This window comes from Aulonocara sp. 'chitande type north' Nkhata Bay, linkage group LG12 (assembly GCF_057382095.1).
Source record: "Aulonocara sp. 'chitande type north' Nkhata Bay isolate Kocher_YH1m ecotype deep benthic linkage group LG12, A_spYH_male_GT1.1, whole genome shotgun sequence".
Classification (NCBI taxonomy): Eukaryota; Metazoa; Chordata; class Actinopteri; order Cichliformes; family Cichlidae; genus Aulonocara; species Aulonocara sp. 'chitande type north' Nkhata Bay.
Window position 1 is genome coordinate 390,453 of NC_141355.1, and position 13,368 is coordinate 403,820.

Consider the following 13,368-nt stretch of genomic DNA (forward strand, 5'->3'; position numbering starts at 1 on the left):
ACTATGTTGCTGTGTTTGAAATCTGGCAGTCAGAGCACTCTGGCTTCCGCTCTCTGCAAATTATGAGTGTGAGATGTGGATTTAGAAGCACAAATGTCAGTTTATGTGTTTATCTTGTACTTCTTGAGCACAAAAATGATACTCTCCTCTATTTTTAGTCTCCTACTAAAAAAGTGAGTCAATAAAAAGAGGGTACATTACCGTAAGATGCCTTTTTATGGGTTTTGACTGCTGATTTTATATGTGGGCCCAAGTCACATTAGAAAAGGAAAGAAATCTTTTTCTACATTTCAAGAATGTACCAAGAGCCTCGTGAACCTGCGCGCATTAATCAAACGGGGTTACTGTGCATCCCAGCTCCTATAATACGGAGCTTTTCAGATCGAACCTTGGAATTACTGGCCTCAGAGCACATGGGAAGAAGCAGCGGGTTATATATCCTTTCATTTGGACCTGAGGGATAGAAGAAGGATTTAAAATTGTATGTGCACTCCTGTTGAGGATAGGAAGGAAGCTGTGTTTCTGTAAAAGCTGATTTTAAAGCTTCAGTTAGCTTGTGATCTGGGCTGCAGAAGTCTGTTAAAGCCTGCGTGGGTAAAAGCTGTTTGCGCCCCCTGTATTGAAACACTGTCGCATTAGTTCTAGCTTTGTTTAGATTAGATGAGGTGGAGTGCTTCCTTTGCAGAATATAGCTGGTTCTTCAAAACTGGAAAGAAGTGTTTCGGTCAAGTCATCAAAATCTGTTGGGTGTGTTCCCTCTCTATGTGACCTGCCCCCTCCAGTAAGATGAGCAGATCAGTGTGTCTATTCACCCGCTGAATCAGAAAAGTGTCATTTTGGTCCCCTGTAAGTCATTTGTTAGTGCGAAATAAGAAAAACCTTGGATGAATACATTTGATTTGATGCGATCCGACACCTCGGCCTCTCCCTGTGCCTGCTCTGTCTAATAGCTGATAATATAATTACATTTCCATCAGAGGGAGGCCTAATGATCGACTGTGCTGGAATGTCTTATGTGCTAGCGAGATAAACCTCCCTCTCAAATACCCTGGGTTTGGTGAGGGCTGTCGGATCAATAACCTCTCCTTCTTCTGTTCTCCTCATTTATAATTCTGAAGTGTTTTCAATGGTAATGCTTTAGTATTGCTAAGTGGAAATTTACTAGGCGCTGCTCCAGCTTTTCTTCATAAAGGAGTTGTAGGCTGTTTAAAACCACATAGACACAGTGGGTTTCAGCTCCTAACACGGTTTTGCATAGTTTTGTCCTCAGGAACATTTTCGAAAGTTTGCAGAAAGAACTGCGGTCCAAATTTTGTGTCATTTTGTGTCAAGGTTGTGTGCTCTCACCAGAGGTGTTGTGCATTATGGCAAACCCAAGCGTCTTTTCCTGTTTTGCTGCGCCAAAGTACATTTCTTACGGACAGAGTTAGACCTCAGCACCTTCACACAGCCTAACTAGCCTATCTTTCTGGCTACCGATTCTAACCAGTGTGTTTGTTTCTCTGTATTTCCCTGCAGGCTTTGAGCTGCTGTATCAGCCAGAGGTGGTGAGGCTCTACCTCTCTCTGCTGACGGAGAGCCAGAACTATAACACCCTAGAGGCAGCTGCTGGGGCTCTGCAAAACCTCAGCGCTGGACAGTGGACTGTGAGTACTGGGTTGGGGTGTTACCGTATCCCGTTGGCTTTTTTTCTTCCTCATTTATATTTTTACTGCTTCTGTCCTCATCTTTAACCTTGTACATGTCCTGCAATGGTAGCAAAAAGACCAAGTCTGCTCTCCCTCCCTGGGAGACAAACACTGTTCTTTTGTTGATGCTGGTGGTGTATAACGGCTGTGCCATGGCTGCAGGTTTCTTGTAATAATAAGATGGATCTGTTACTCCCCACTTGTCATACACAATGTCAGGCTATGACTGCTGACAGTTGAAGTGAAGAACACTGATTAACTCTTCATCATGGCGCCTGTTAGTAGGTGGGATATATCAGGGGGAAAGTGAACATTTTATCCAGTTTTGTTTTATAAAGTTTGACAAGGGTTAAATTATGATGGCTAGACGACTCGATCAGAGCATCTCCATAACTGCAGCACTTGTCGGGTGTTCAAGGAAGGAACAGTGGGGAACCAGCAACAGGGTCACGGGCAGCCATGGGAGCCTCCACCTCACAGCTTACAGGACTTCAATGATCTGTTGCTAACATCTTGGTGCCGGACACTCTCCAAGAGTTTAGTTGAGTCCATATCTTGATGGGTCACGGCTGTTTTGGCAGCAAAAGGAGAACCAACAGGATATTAGTCATACTGTTATGCCTGAATGGTGTGTATGGATTCTTGTGAAGTCCTTGGTGTCACGTTTAAATACACAGAGTGCCATTTTTCAACAGAGGGCAACTTTGAACCCTAACCACAACACAAGCAAAGTAGTTGACACGCTGGGATGAGAATGTGTTGACTGCCTTCTGAGGGCCAAAGTATGTGTGTGGAAACTAAAGCTCGCTCTAGGTAGCTCATGCACAATGTGTTGCTGGCTGGTTGCACTTGGATCAAGAAAGGTGAAAACAGCAATGTTAATGCTAATGCTATAAATAGTGTTGTTAGTATATGGCTGTTTCTGTGATGGAGATTGAAGCTAAATTAAGTGTAGATGCATTTAGAATGGGATCCAACAATTTAAGTAGCTCTAAATCAACATGACAGCAGCACAAGACAGGGTGGGTAATGATAACCATCAAGGTGGAATAATATTAGATAAGTGTTGTATCTGTTATCCAGCACTCTCATCTCTCGTAGGTTTTTGCTTCTGATGATGGATTAGATGAGAAGCTGTGCAGTCAGGTCTACACATTTATTCCAGTTAGAGCATCTGTGGAGCTGCTGTCTGGCTTGCAGGCAAGTAGTGAATTATCAACAGGGATGGCTGGTAGTCAGCTGCCAGTTTACGCGCAGCACCTCGGGCAAGAGCGGTCACTTATGTTTTCCAGCAGATGGGCTGTATTCAGCCCACGGCAGCATTATCGCAAAAGCTCTTCTCTTAACACCCAAGTGTCAGACTGTAGATACATCTTTCAGTCCTCAGATTTCATCAGCAGCAAAAAGCCCTCAGAGACGTGAGGAAAATCACCTGAAATCTTGATTGATCCTTTTTTTTCCTCGTTTCGTTAGATCAGATTCAGCTCTGAGTTTCTCATTGAATGTTTTTAATAATTCAGATGTAGTGTTTTTTAGCTAAGGTGAGTATTTGGAGGTGGAAAAACTCTTTCCTGTTAGATGTTTTCCCTAGTAAGCATGATCAGAACGCCTGAGCAGGCTAACAGTAACCTGTGGAGCTGCTAACACACCAGACTGTCACATCTGGGAGCTGGACAAAGAGTGTCCTGCTCTCTGAGGATATCAGAGCTTCTGCTTGAAATCCTCCTCATTCTTTGCTTCTGCTTAGTACCACAGGGGAGATTTCCCTTATTTCCAAGGCTTACTACTGCCACCTGGTGGCTCAGCTTTGACTGTCCTCTGCTTAATTACATCTCTTGGGTTATCAGCACTCCGAAGAAGAAACCCTTTTATGTCAAGCTTAGTGTTTCATGTTACAAAAAAATGAGAAGTAAAATCTACTGATGTTTAAATTAAGACAAATTATATCACATGTCCATTCAGAGCCCCACTGTGTGATGTTGTGAATTACTTATGCCTAAGGAGCAGTGATGAGCTGCCTTGTAGTTACAGAACGACTTTCTGAGTGTGCATGGCCATGCACGGGTGGAGAATATTGCAGAAGTGTCTTCGCCCTCTGTGCTGGTGTCACAGAGATCCACTAGGCTCCTCAGTGGGACTTACCTCGGGGCCTCAAATGAAAGGATGTGCACTGATATTAGGGCTGATTCAAGTACTTATATAAAATTCTAAAGAATATAAAAAGCACTCACAGCATGCCCTTCTTTTGCCCTTCAGTGGTCCAGCTACATCCGAGCCACAGTGCGGAAGGAGAAAGGTCTTCCCATCCTGGTGGAGCTGCTGCGCTCTGACTCTGACAAGGTGGTCCGAGCTGTGGCCATCGCTCTGCGCAACCTGTCCATTGACCGCCGCAACAAGGATCTAATCGGTACAAACAATTAGCAAAGCCACACAGTTGTTGTTGTTGATGTTATTTTGGATGGCTACTGCAGTAATACCAATGAAGGTTTGCTATTATTCTGTGAACGATTTGAACCACATTGTTTAAAAGGCTAACAAGTCTTTTCATAAAATAATTCTAACATGCATGTTCTGACCACTAGTTGGTGGGAATGCAGTTATGATTCTATACCTCCAATTTTTCCCTTTGTTGATATAGTTTCCTTATGATAAGCCTTCAAAGTCCATCCATTGCATCTCATCGTATACGCCGTTCATCTTGCTACTTTAAGTTGATGGGAAAGCATTTTTACATGAAAGGATTGTAGACTTTGTTTCATAAGTCTGGAATCACATTAGAAAGGGTGTCACTTTATTTACGGGCACATAGAAAATGTGAAGCTGCTGCGCTTGAGAGTTTGTGTATTTTCATTACTCAGATTCCTACATGTCAGTGTTACAAGTGGACAGTAGAGTGTAGGGATGGGTATCGTTTAGGTTTTATCCGATACCGGTGCCAAATCGGTACTTTTGAAACGGTGCCGGTGCTCAAACCGGTGCTTAAAGACTGGAGAACACAAAATTGGTCCAAAAACCTCTCATGTTCAGCTGGTTTTTTGTAAAAAGATAACAATGTTAGCCTTTTCTGCAGCTATGGGGCATATATGGTATCACTCTTGGCTGGAAGCAGTGCTTAATCAATGGAAAAAACACAAACTTTGTCCAAAACCTCTCATGTTTAGCTGTTTCCCACTTTTTCTTTGGTCATTTTAGCCTTTTTGTCCAGGGTGAAGGGAGTATCTGCCATCAAACAAGAAGACAGCCGCATGTAGCTATGATGATGTTTGCTAGTTCACCTTACATGCATTAATGTAATCACGTGGTTAGCCTACTCAACGTAAATTACACGCGAACAATATTAAGCTACTCACGCAGAGAAGAACGGCTGCTGCTGCCATCATCATCCTCATCATTTCTGCTACACTGGCAGGGCTAGGGGCCAGGACTCTACTCTTCGGGTTTTTGGGGGATGTTGCTAACTCCGGGGTCCGATAACAGGCAACCCACGTACAGTAGATGTGCTCGGTGTGAGGTCTCGCAGCAAGCTATCATACGGCGCATTTCTGGGCTTTTAAAAAAAAAACGCTATGCGTCGCCAGGTGTTTCATCGGATTTGAGGTGTTACCTCCTTTGACAGTATCACAGTATCAGCTTAAAGCACTTGTTGTTGCTGAGTTTGCATATTTTGCTGTGAAGTACAGCCAGACTTTTGACTGCTTCGCCTTGGGCATTTTTAATCTGTAGCTCTGCTCTAAAAGAACGCACGTACCTGGACCCCCCTACTGTCCTCGGAAACGTAAAATTATTGGCTAGAATCTAAAGTGTATCACAGCTCAGGAAAAAAAGCACCGAAATAAAGCACCGAAATGTGCGATGCTTTTCGGTCTGGTTACTACCGTTTATGCACCGGACACCGGTACCCATCCCTACTGGAGTGTCATTAAAGAAGAACTGACATTTTAAAAAAAATGTTAAAAACGAATAACACAAATGTTATTAAATGCAAGCTTTTGGACAAACTGTTCTATTCATGCAATTTTACGAGGCTCACAAGACTCAGTAGTACCTGACTTGCTAAGATGTAACATAATTTATTACTCATTTTGAAGATGTTAATTACCTCAGCCAAGGAGGTTGTGTTTTTGCATGCGTGTCATCCATCTGACTATAAGCACAACAGCTCACAAACTTTTTTTAATGAATTCTGATAAAACTTTGTAACACTGTAGAGTGGGGTCATATTAATCCATTAAAATTAGCTTTACATCCACCAAAGTCTCCGAGGTCAGCTTAATGATTTATTTTGGGAAATTTGACACAAAGCCTTAAAATTTAGAAACTTCCTAAAAAGGAAATACTGCCGAGGAAGGGAGCTGCTGGAGGTTTGTGCTCTCAGAGTGCTTTGTGTTTGACTCTTATTCTCCCTGTCACTGTCACATGGTTAACCTTAAACACTAATTCACCATATAGGAAGTTATGCCATGCGGGACTTGGTGAGCAACCTGCCCAGCGGTCAGCAGCGACCAGCCAAGAACCTGGAGGAGGACACTGTGGTGGCCATCCTCAATACCATTCACGAGATCGTCACCGACAGCTCTGAAAACGCACGCTCCCTCATCCAGGCCCAGGCCATCGAGAAATTGGTCGCCATCAATAGGACCAGGTAAGATTTTTTAAGTACAGTCGGACAAATATTGCATTGACGTTGCTCTATGACTGCGTTCCCCTTTTCTTCACTGAGTCAAACTGAAGCAGCATGCTGTTATCCATATAAGCTCTGCACGAGGTGTGGCCTTACTACTGAGACATAATTATAGTATGACCTTGTATGCAATTTCATCATGAGCCTTCATATTAGTATTCATGGAGGATGAATAATGTAACGCGTCTTGTGACGGCGCGAGCTTGGCTACAGACACCACTGCCCACCTCACATTAATAAACAGGCTTTCAGAAGTTGAGGCCGTTCTTACAGTGGGTGTCTCAGTTGTACTCGGCAACTAGTAGCGAAAATTAAGATATTCAGGCTAATATTTTCAAGAGGTGTCTTATATAACCACATTGTTACTCACTGCAAATAAAGGCGTGTTAGAGCCGCACCACATTTTAAATGCAGTTTTCAAAGGCCCGTCCTTGTGCGGTGATGTATTGATCATCCAGAGTCACTTTAACAAGCATGAATATACATAGTTTATTCACAAACCAAATAGCTAGTGTTTCCTCTCAGCCTCATGAGATTAGCTTTCTTTGAAGTGAGCCCCCTCCCTCGCACCCACATATAATTAATACTGGTGGCTCAGAGGTAGCTAATGAAAGGCAATGTGTATTCATCTGGCTGTGAATTAAAAACTAGACCCTGAAACTGCCCGGAGAACTCAAAAGTCTTTGAATGAAGAGATTGATTGCAGCGGTGCCTCGCCAGCATGCCCAGCTGTTACAGTTTTGTGATTACGTGAGGTTACTGACGTTAATTGATCTAGTTACTTCTTCTACTAATTTCCTCCTTTTTGGATGGGGGGGGCCTCTTCAGCCAATCAGCACGTGAAACGAAGGCAGCGTCCCATGTGCTGCAGACAGTGTGGAGTTATAAGGAGCTGAGGAACGCGTTGGCCAAGGACGGGTGGAACAAAAGCCACTTCCAGGTATGGAACCAAAGTCGTCCTTTACAAATAATGTCAATCCAGAGTGTTGTTATTGTTCGCTCAGAAGGTTGAAAGAATGTTTTGTAAGCAGCTTCATTCAAATAGTTTTGAGAGTGGCTCGGTTTTCTGTTCCTGACATTGTAAAATAATTTCCAATAAATCTCCACCGACTAAAATTTGAATCAAGCTGTTACCAATATCATGTTTACATCATCGAGACAACATAATTAATTTCTGATACTTATCTCGTAAAATGTTATGAATTGTTATGCGTTCAGTTCGTACCCCACATTAGGTGAGAAAGTTCAATCTTTCCATACTGGGAACTGTTTGATCTGTATTATGACGTTACGATGTGCTTCCTGCTCCCTCTCCTCTCTCAGCTCACTGTGACGGCCACTCCTAAAGCAACCAAGAACGGCAAGCCGGGCTACGATGACACCACTCTGCCGCTGATGGAGAAGAACCAAGGTCAGTCAGCACGTGTGTGGTAGAGTGTATGCTGCTGTTTGTGTCTGTTTCGAGGACTAAAGGGGGTAGGACGAGGTCGGGGGAAAATGAAGACCACTTCAGTGACATTGTTGTGTAGCTCATTAGAAAGTAGTCCACCTATTCACCTCATGAAGAACGAGATGAATAATGTTAGGTCTCTTGTCACATGTGTAATCCTCAAAAATCTAAGATCAAAATAAAGACAGTAGCTACATCCTTTTTTAGTGTTTCATGTGTGCAGTAACTACTCCATATGACCTCCATATGTTTTGTTTTTTTAATTTAAGGTCCTCGCACCCTTTTGTCAAGTTATGTTTTATACCCATCCAATGGGAACAGTCTCATTAGCTGCAGATGTTTTAATTTGCTCCCCATTATATGGGATGAATTACCCGTCCAGTGGGAACAAGCCATCAGACTGATAATAAAAGGTGCCCAAGAACTCCAAAACTGAAAGTGAGCTCACTGTCATGCTGACCATGAATTTACTCTCAGTTAGTAGTCGTGGCAGATTAGCAGATAGAAGTCCCAGACTTTAACCTTCTAAGACCCGAACTCTGTCACGGCATGCTTTTTTAATTTCTCTTTGCTATTTGGGCTGATTGGGACCTGAGCCATGTAAAAACAAAGAGTTATGTGAATTTTTTTTTTTTACCTGATTTTTGTTCCTGAGAAAAATAAGATCCACATATGAGGACATTCGCTTTAAATTTCGATAGAACAGTGGCAGTATGATGTCCTCATAAGTGGATATCCGGCCCTTGCAGAGCAAAATTAAGGATTTTGGTCTAGACAACCCAAAATGGGATGTCCACATATGTGGACGCCAGGTCCTAGGAGGTTAACAGCTAACGGCTTCGTTGATACCAATAATAGGTAGTACTAATTAGGATGCTTTGACATGGTTATATTTAGTGCAAATCTCCAGGCCGCTTTGCAACCCATCTCCTTTTTAAAAAATGTGCATATTCACACTAAGCTGTTTCATGCGAAGACCTTAATATTTTAAAATACACTAAGGTTGATCAGTTCAATTTAAAAACAAAAAAAGAAGAAGAAAAAAAAGCAATAAGTACAAACATCAGCTGGATAGTGTAGATTCTGTCCTTTGTTATACAAAATGAGCTACTGGACTATTTTTTGCCATGGATGAATACACACGTGCTGTCATTTTTGGTAGCAGGAGTCCCATGTTTACTACACTGAAGGAAAATATTATCCAGGTAACTTCTTAATAACATGGTTTAGTTTTGTTTTAGTTTTTTTTTTTTTTTTTGGGGGGGGGGGTCACTGGATTTTTATAACATTGTCACTATTTAAGTCTGCATACCCAAATTACAGCACAGCATTAGCACAACATGTTTATTGGTGGACATTTACATAGAGTAACCCTACCGCTGGAGTCCTCAAAGCAGGTTCAAACCAAGTGCTAATGATTACTGGAGCAAGCATCTGACTCAGTGTGTGTTACTTGTTGGGGACATGTATGCTTTTCCCCCGCCTCATGGCTATATTGAAGCGCAGTGTTTGCACATTGCTACTACTTTCATCCTGCTCATGGTGACGCTTTGATGTGAAATGTCGCAGTAATGCTTTTGTCCATAGCGGTTAAAAAATAAAGCACATAAAATGGTAACTACAACTTCAGAAAGCATACTGCTGCTGTTAACAAAAACCTTGGTCCAAAAAAACATTAATAAAGAATTTTAAAAAGTTAAGAGCTGGATTTATAGAGACTGAGTTTTTGACTGGCGTAATGGTGTCAGGGATAAAGAAAATGTCCTCAACTTTAAGCCAGCGTGTATGGCTGCATCTGCAAGGTGCTGCGATAGAGGTTTTCTGTAACAGCAGTGTATATAAGGGGGTGGGAAGGGGACTTGTGAAGTATGTTGGCCCAACAACAAACATCTCATTGACAGAGGAGTCAGCAGCATAGCAGCAGTTTTTTTTCTTTATTTTTGCATCCATACATTCATATGAATCGCGGCACTCATGTCTGCCCACTCTCAGTTTGCATTATTCAATCACTGGCCGAGAACCATCGCCCTGAAAAGCAGCATCAGCATTGGCTCAGTGACTCAGTTTGTGTGTGTGCTGCTTTTGTACAAATGGCCTATGAATGCTTTTCAGGCACCAGGAAATGTGGCAGTGGTGATATGATACCTATGGATGAGCTGGGCCCAGGTAAGAGCCAGACTGCATGATAGTCCTTAGCCAAGGAAGAGCTAGTTCTCCTGTGATCTCACTCCAGAGTCCAATCCTCTGATTTGACGTCAAAGATATTTTTTTAATCTGAAAATTCGCCCACTAAATCCTCTCAACTTTGTATGATTGCTTTGGACCGAGCTTCAGACATGATGCTTTTTGATGCTGTATGCACGACCCCTCTCTTGACAAGATGTTTGTACAAAGCTGGGCCTGTATCACAAGCTCAACACCAAAGGATTTGGGTTGTTCTCTTACTACTTAATGAATATACTTTTAGAATATCACAGGATAGATTCTCCACCGTGCTTCCTTTAAAGAGCAGATTTTAAAGATGTAATTTGCAACTTTGACTATTTTGTAGCTCTCTCCTGTATTCATTTGTGATCGCTGATGGTCAGAGAATAAGATTATTTTTTACAAATAGGAGGGTTGCATCAGGACGGGCATCCGGCATAAAATCTGTGCCATATCAAATATGCTCATCTTTCCACTGTGGGGGACCCCTTGGGAAATAAGAGAGCAACAGAAAGTGCCTTTGAGTCCGTGTTATTGAATGCTGGTGTTCCTTATAAGGCAACTCACAAACCGACAGAGGAGTTGTGCAGATATTTAAATCAGGACTACATATTCTCTTACCTCAAAGCAGAATTTGAGACTTATTTATGATGGTTTCTGTGCTGACTTTTAATCAGGAGGAGTGCTTCTCCTGATTGAAGAAGGTAGAACTCAGAACCCTCGGCACATCAGGGTGACACCCCCCGAAAAATCTAAATAAATTACACAAAACATTTTTAAGCAATAAATAAAAAAAATAAAAAAATGATGGTATTTAAAACTCAAATGCACATTTTTACCTCATCACAAGCATTTACTGAACTTAGTTAGATGGTTTAAGCGAAATGCTTGACACTTTAAAAACAGCATTACCCCTAGAAGTGACATCCTCTACTCTGAGACTTGATAAATAAAATGCCCCAGGCTACAGAATGCATAAAACACATTTAAAGGCCTGTTCTAAGGACACGCTTAATATCTCACTTGCTTGATGTGTTTTGTTTGAGACGCACTGAGGGTAAGTAACACGAGTACTGGCAGGTTTATAGGAGCAGAAACTGCTTTCACACGTGCACTGCAGCTCTGACCTTTTCTAGGACTTTCCCAGCAGAGGTGCACGTGAGAATGCAAATGTCTGACAGAGTCACATCAGGCATTAGCTAGCTCCCTAGCACTAGTCTGTGTGATGTCGGGTTGCAGTCGTGTGCACATCGTGCTGTTAATATTCCAGTGCATTCACCTCCAGCAGGTGGGCGTCATGTGTCCTGTCTTCTACACGTTGCTCCAGCACCTCCCTCACCTAAATCACATGGAGTGCTTTCTTTTAAGCGTGTCTTACACGTGAGAAAGGACTACTGTAGAATTTAAATTATCTAAAGTTCATGTGTGAAAGAGGCTTGAGAATTTGGAGGCACGTGTAGTCTCCTCTTCTTTCCTGGCACTCAGAAAAGCTGCCTCTTCACACAGTTTAAAATACATTTCTAAACTATTTGTCTCAGTTCAATGATAATCAGGGAAACAGAGGAATTATCTGACAATTGTTCTCTGACCTCATTAGATGGTTACTCTACCATTGACCAGAGGGACAAAGACTGCAAATACAAGACCGGCGACGGTTCGGTGGACCTGACAGAACGGGAACCATTAAAGGTATGGACAGAGCTCTTCTGATCTCCTGGGGGAACAGGGAATAGACAACGAGATAATGATGCCTCATTGAAATATCATCACGTCCTCTTCGTCTCTCTCTCTCTTTTTGTTTTCAATGGTGGTCCTCATTAGAGGCTGTTAATCCTATCGATTCTTTAAAGAGGCTGGAAGTTGTCGTTCTCTGCTAATAGTGCCACCGCAGCTGAGCGCTGTGGACAGCCTCAGATCTGTGAGCTAGCAGTTAATTGAGTGTAAGCATTTGGAGTCTGTAAAGTAATTAATCTGAGACTGATTAAAAGAACCGCCAACAAGTGCTCCTTGTGGAGACAACCCTTGCCTTGGCGATGAACAGACCGCCGTGTTATCGAATGGTCGTCTGCTGATTATACACACACATCACACAACAGCGTGTTAAGCTGATCGGCAATCCAGCCTCAAAGCAGAGTCACGGGCTAGTGGCCTCAGAGGATGATTTTCAAGTACTTTACGCTGTTTATTTTTCATCTTCGTTAACACAATATGGACGGGATTAGCCCTCGAGGCTCAAAAATGAATGATTCAGCTTAGATGTTTGATGTATTTTCACATATTTGTTTCTCCAAAAGTAGCACGTGATTATATTTTGGTGTTAAAGTGATTTAAATTTACCTTTCAGATTAAAATATGTAGTTTTGTTGTTTTTATCTAAAGTCCAACTAGAATATTAGCTTGATATTTGTGTGAAGTGGGTAACAGTATCATAGTTTAAGGTGCATAAAATTACAATGTAGCTACTTTTCTTCATGTGTACTTAGCTGCTCCTCATTTTCTCTTTGCTGTTTAAAATTGTAGATGTTCACATTCAGCATAGCCAGACATTCAGATAATGAGCGCAGTGTACGTGTAAGTAATCCCCGTGAGCCAAAGTTTCTGGCTTCATTTCAGACAGCTTCTTCTACTCTTTGCTCTCTATAATGTCACAGAGAGATGATGTCCTTCTGACGGTCATCTCAACACATCGCTCAGGATGTGAGCACAGAAGCAACGCCGCCTACAGTTTGTTTGCAACAGGCTGCTAATAAAAAAAGAGGTTAAAGGGCACCTAGGTCCATTGTGAGATCATAAACTATATTTTTACAGTACTGGTATTTTAAGCAGTACTACAAACATGGCCTCAGACTTGGTGACCTGCCTGTTATGCCAGTACCAAATACCCGCCTGTTAGCATTAGCTATCATAAACTACCTGTAAGCTATTGTAAGGCAAATTTGTTGGATTGAGCATGGGCGCATGTTCTTTCTTACAGAGTAAACTTTATTTTTTTTATTATTATTCTTTTCTTTGTTATTTATTTGTTATATAGGTTTAAAGTTGGGCCTTGCATTCTGTGTTATCTTATCTGAGGACTAAAATGTTTCTTAAAATGTATGTTCATATTCAGGACGTCACTGTAATGGGGAAAAGCAATGTTTCTCTGCTCTCTGTGGCTGAAGTTTTCAAATTATCCCACCTCCTATTCTCGGATGTGTTCAGTGTAGCATGTATAATCACACACGTATAATCACTATGTCAAGTTGTCTGAAAGTTTCCTGTCAGTTTTAAGTTATTTTGTGGGCTCTTAGATCGATATTTGGTCACTTAATATATTGGCCAATATTTACAGACACACAAAATGT

The 13,368-nt window shown here is 41.9% G+C and overlaps 1 protein-coding gene across 6 annotated transcripts in view; it reads left to right on the forward strand.

Moving 5' to 3' along the window:
• Nucleotides 1–13,368, forward strand: part of arvcfb (ARVCF delta catenin family member b) — a 251,388-nt gene that overhangs the window by 231,100 nt on the left and 6,920 nt on the right. For 5 of the 6 annotated variants that reach the window (XM_086313099.1, XM_086313100.1, XM_086313101.1 and 2 more), the window contains 7 exons: nucleotides 1,519–1,646; nucleotides 3,945–4,095; nucleotides 6,138–6,330; nucleotides 7,198–7,309; nucleotides 7,693–7,780; nucleotides 9,932–9,985; nucleotides 11,622–11,713. In XM_086313099.1, the coding sequence (XP_086169225.1) occupies nucleotides 1,519–1,646; nucleotides 3,945–4,095; nucleotides 6,138–6,330; nucleotides 7,198–7,309; nucleotides 7,693–7,780; nucleotides 9,932–9,985; nucleotides 11,622–11,713 (818 nt within the window). The remainder of the gene's footprint in view (nucleotides 1–1,518; nucleotides 1,647–3,944; nucleotides 4,096–6,137; nucleotides 6,331–7,197; nucleotides 7,310–7,692; nucleotides 7,781–9,931; nucleotides 9,986–11,621; nucleotides 11,714–13,368) is intronic. The other variant, XM_086313104.1, reaches the window with a different exon arrangement.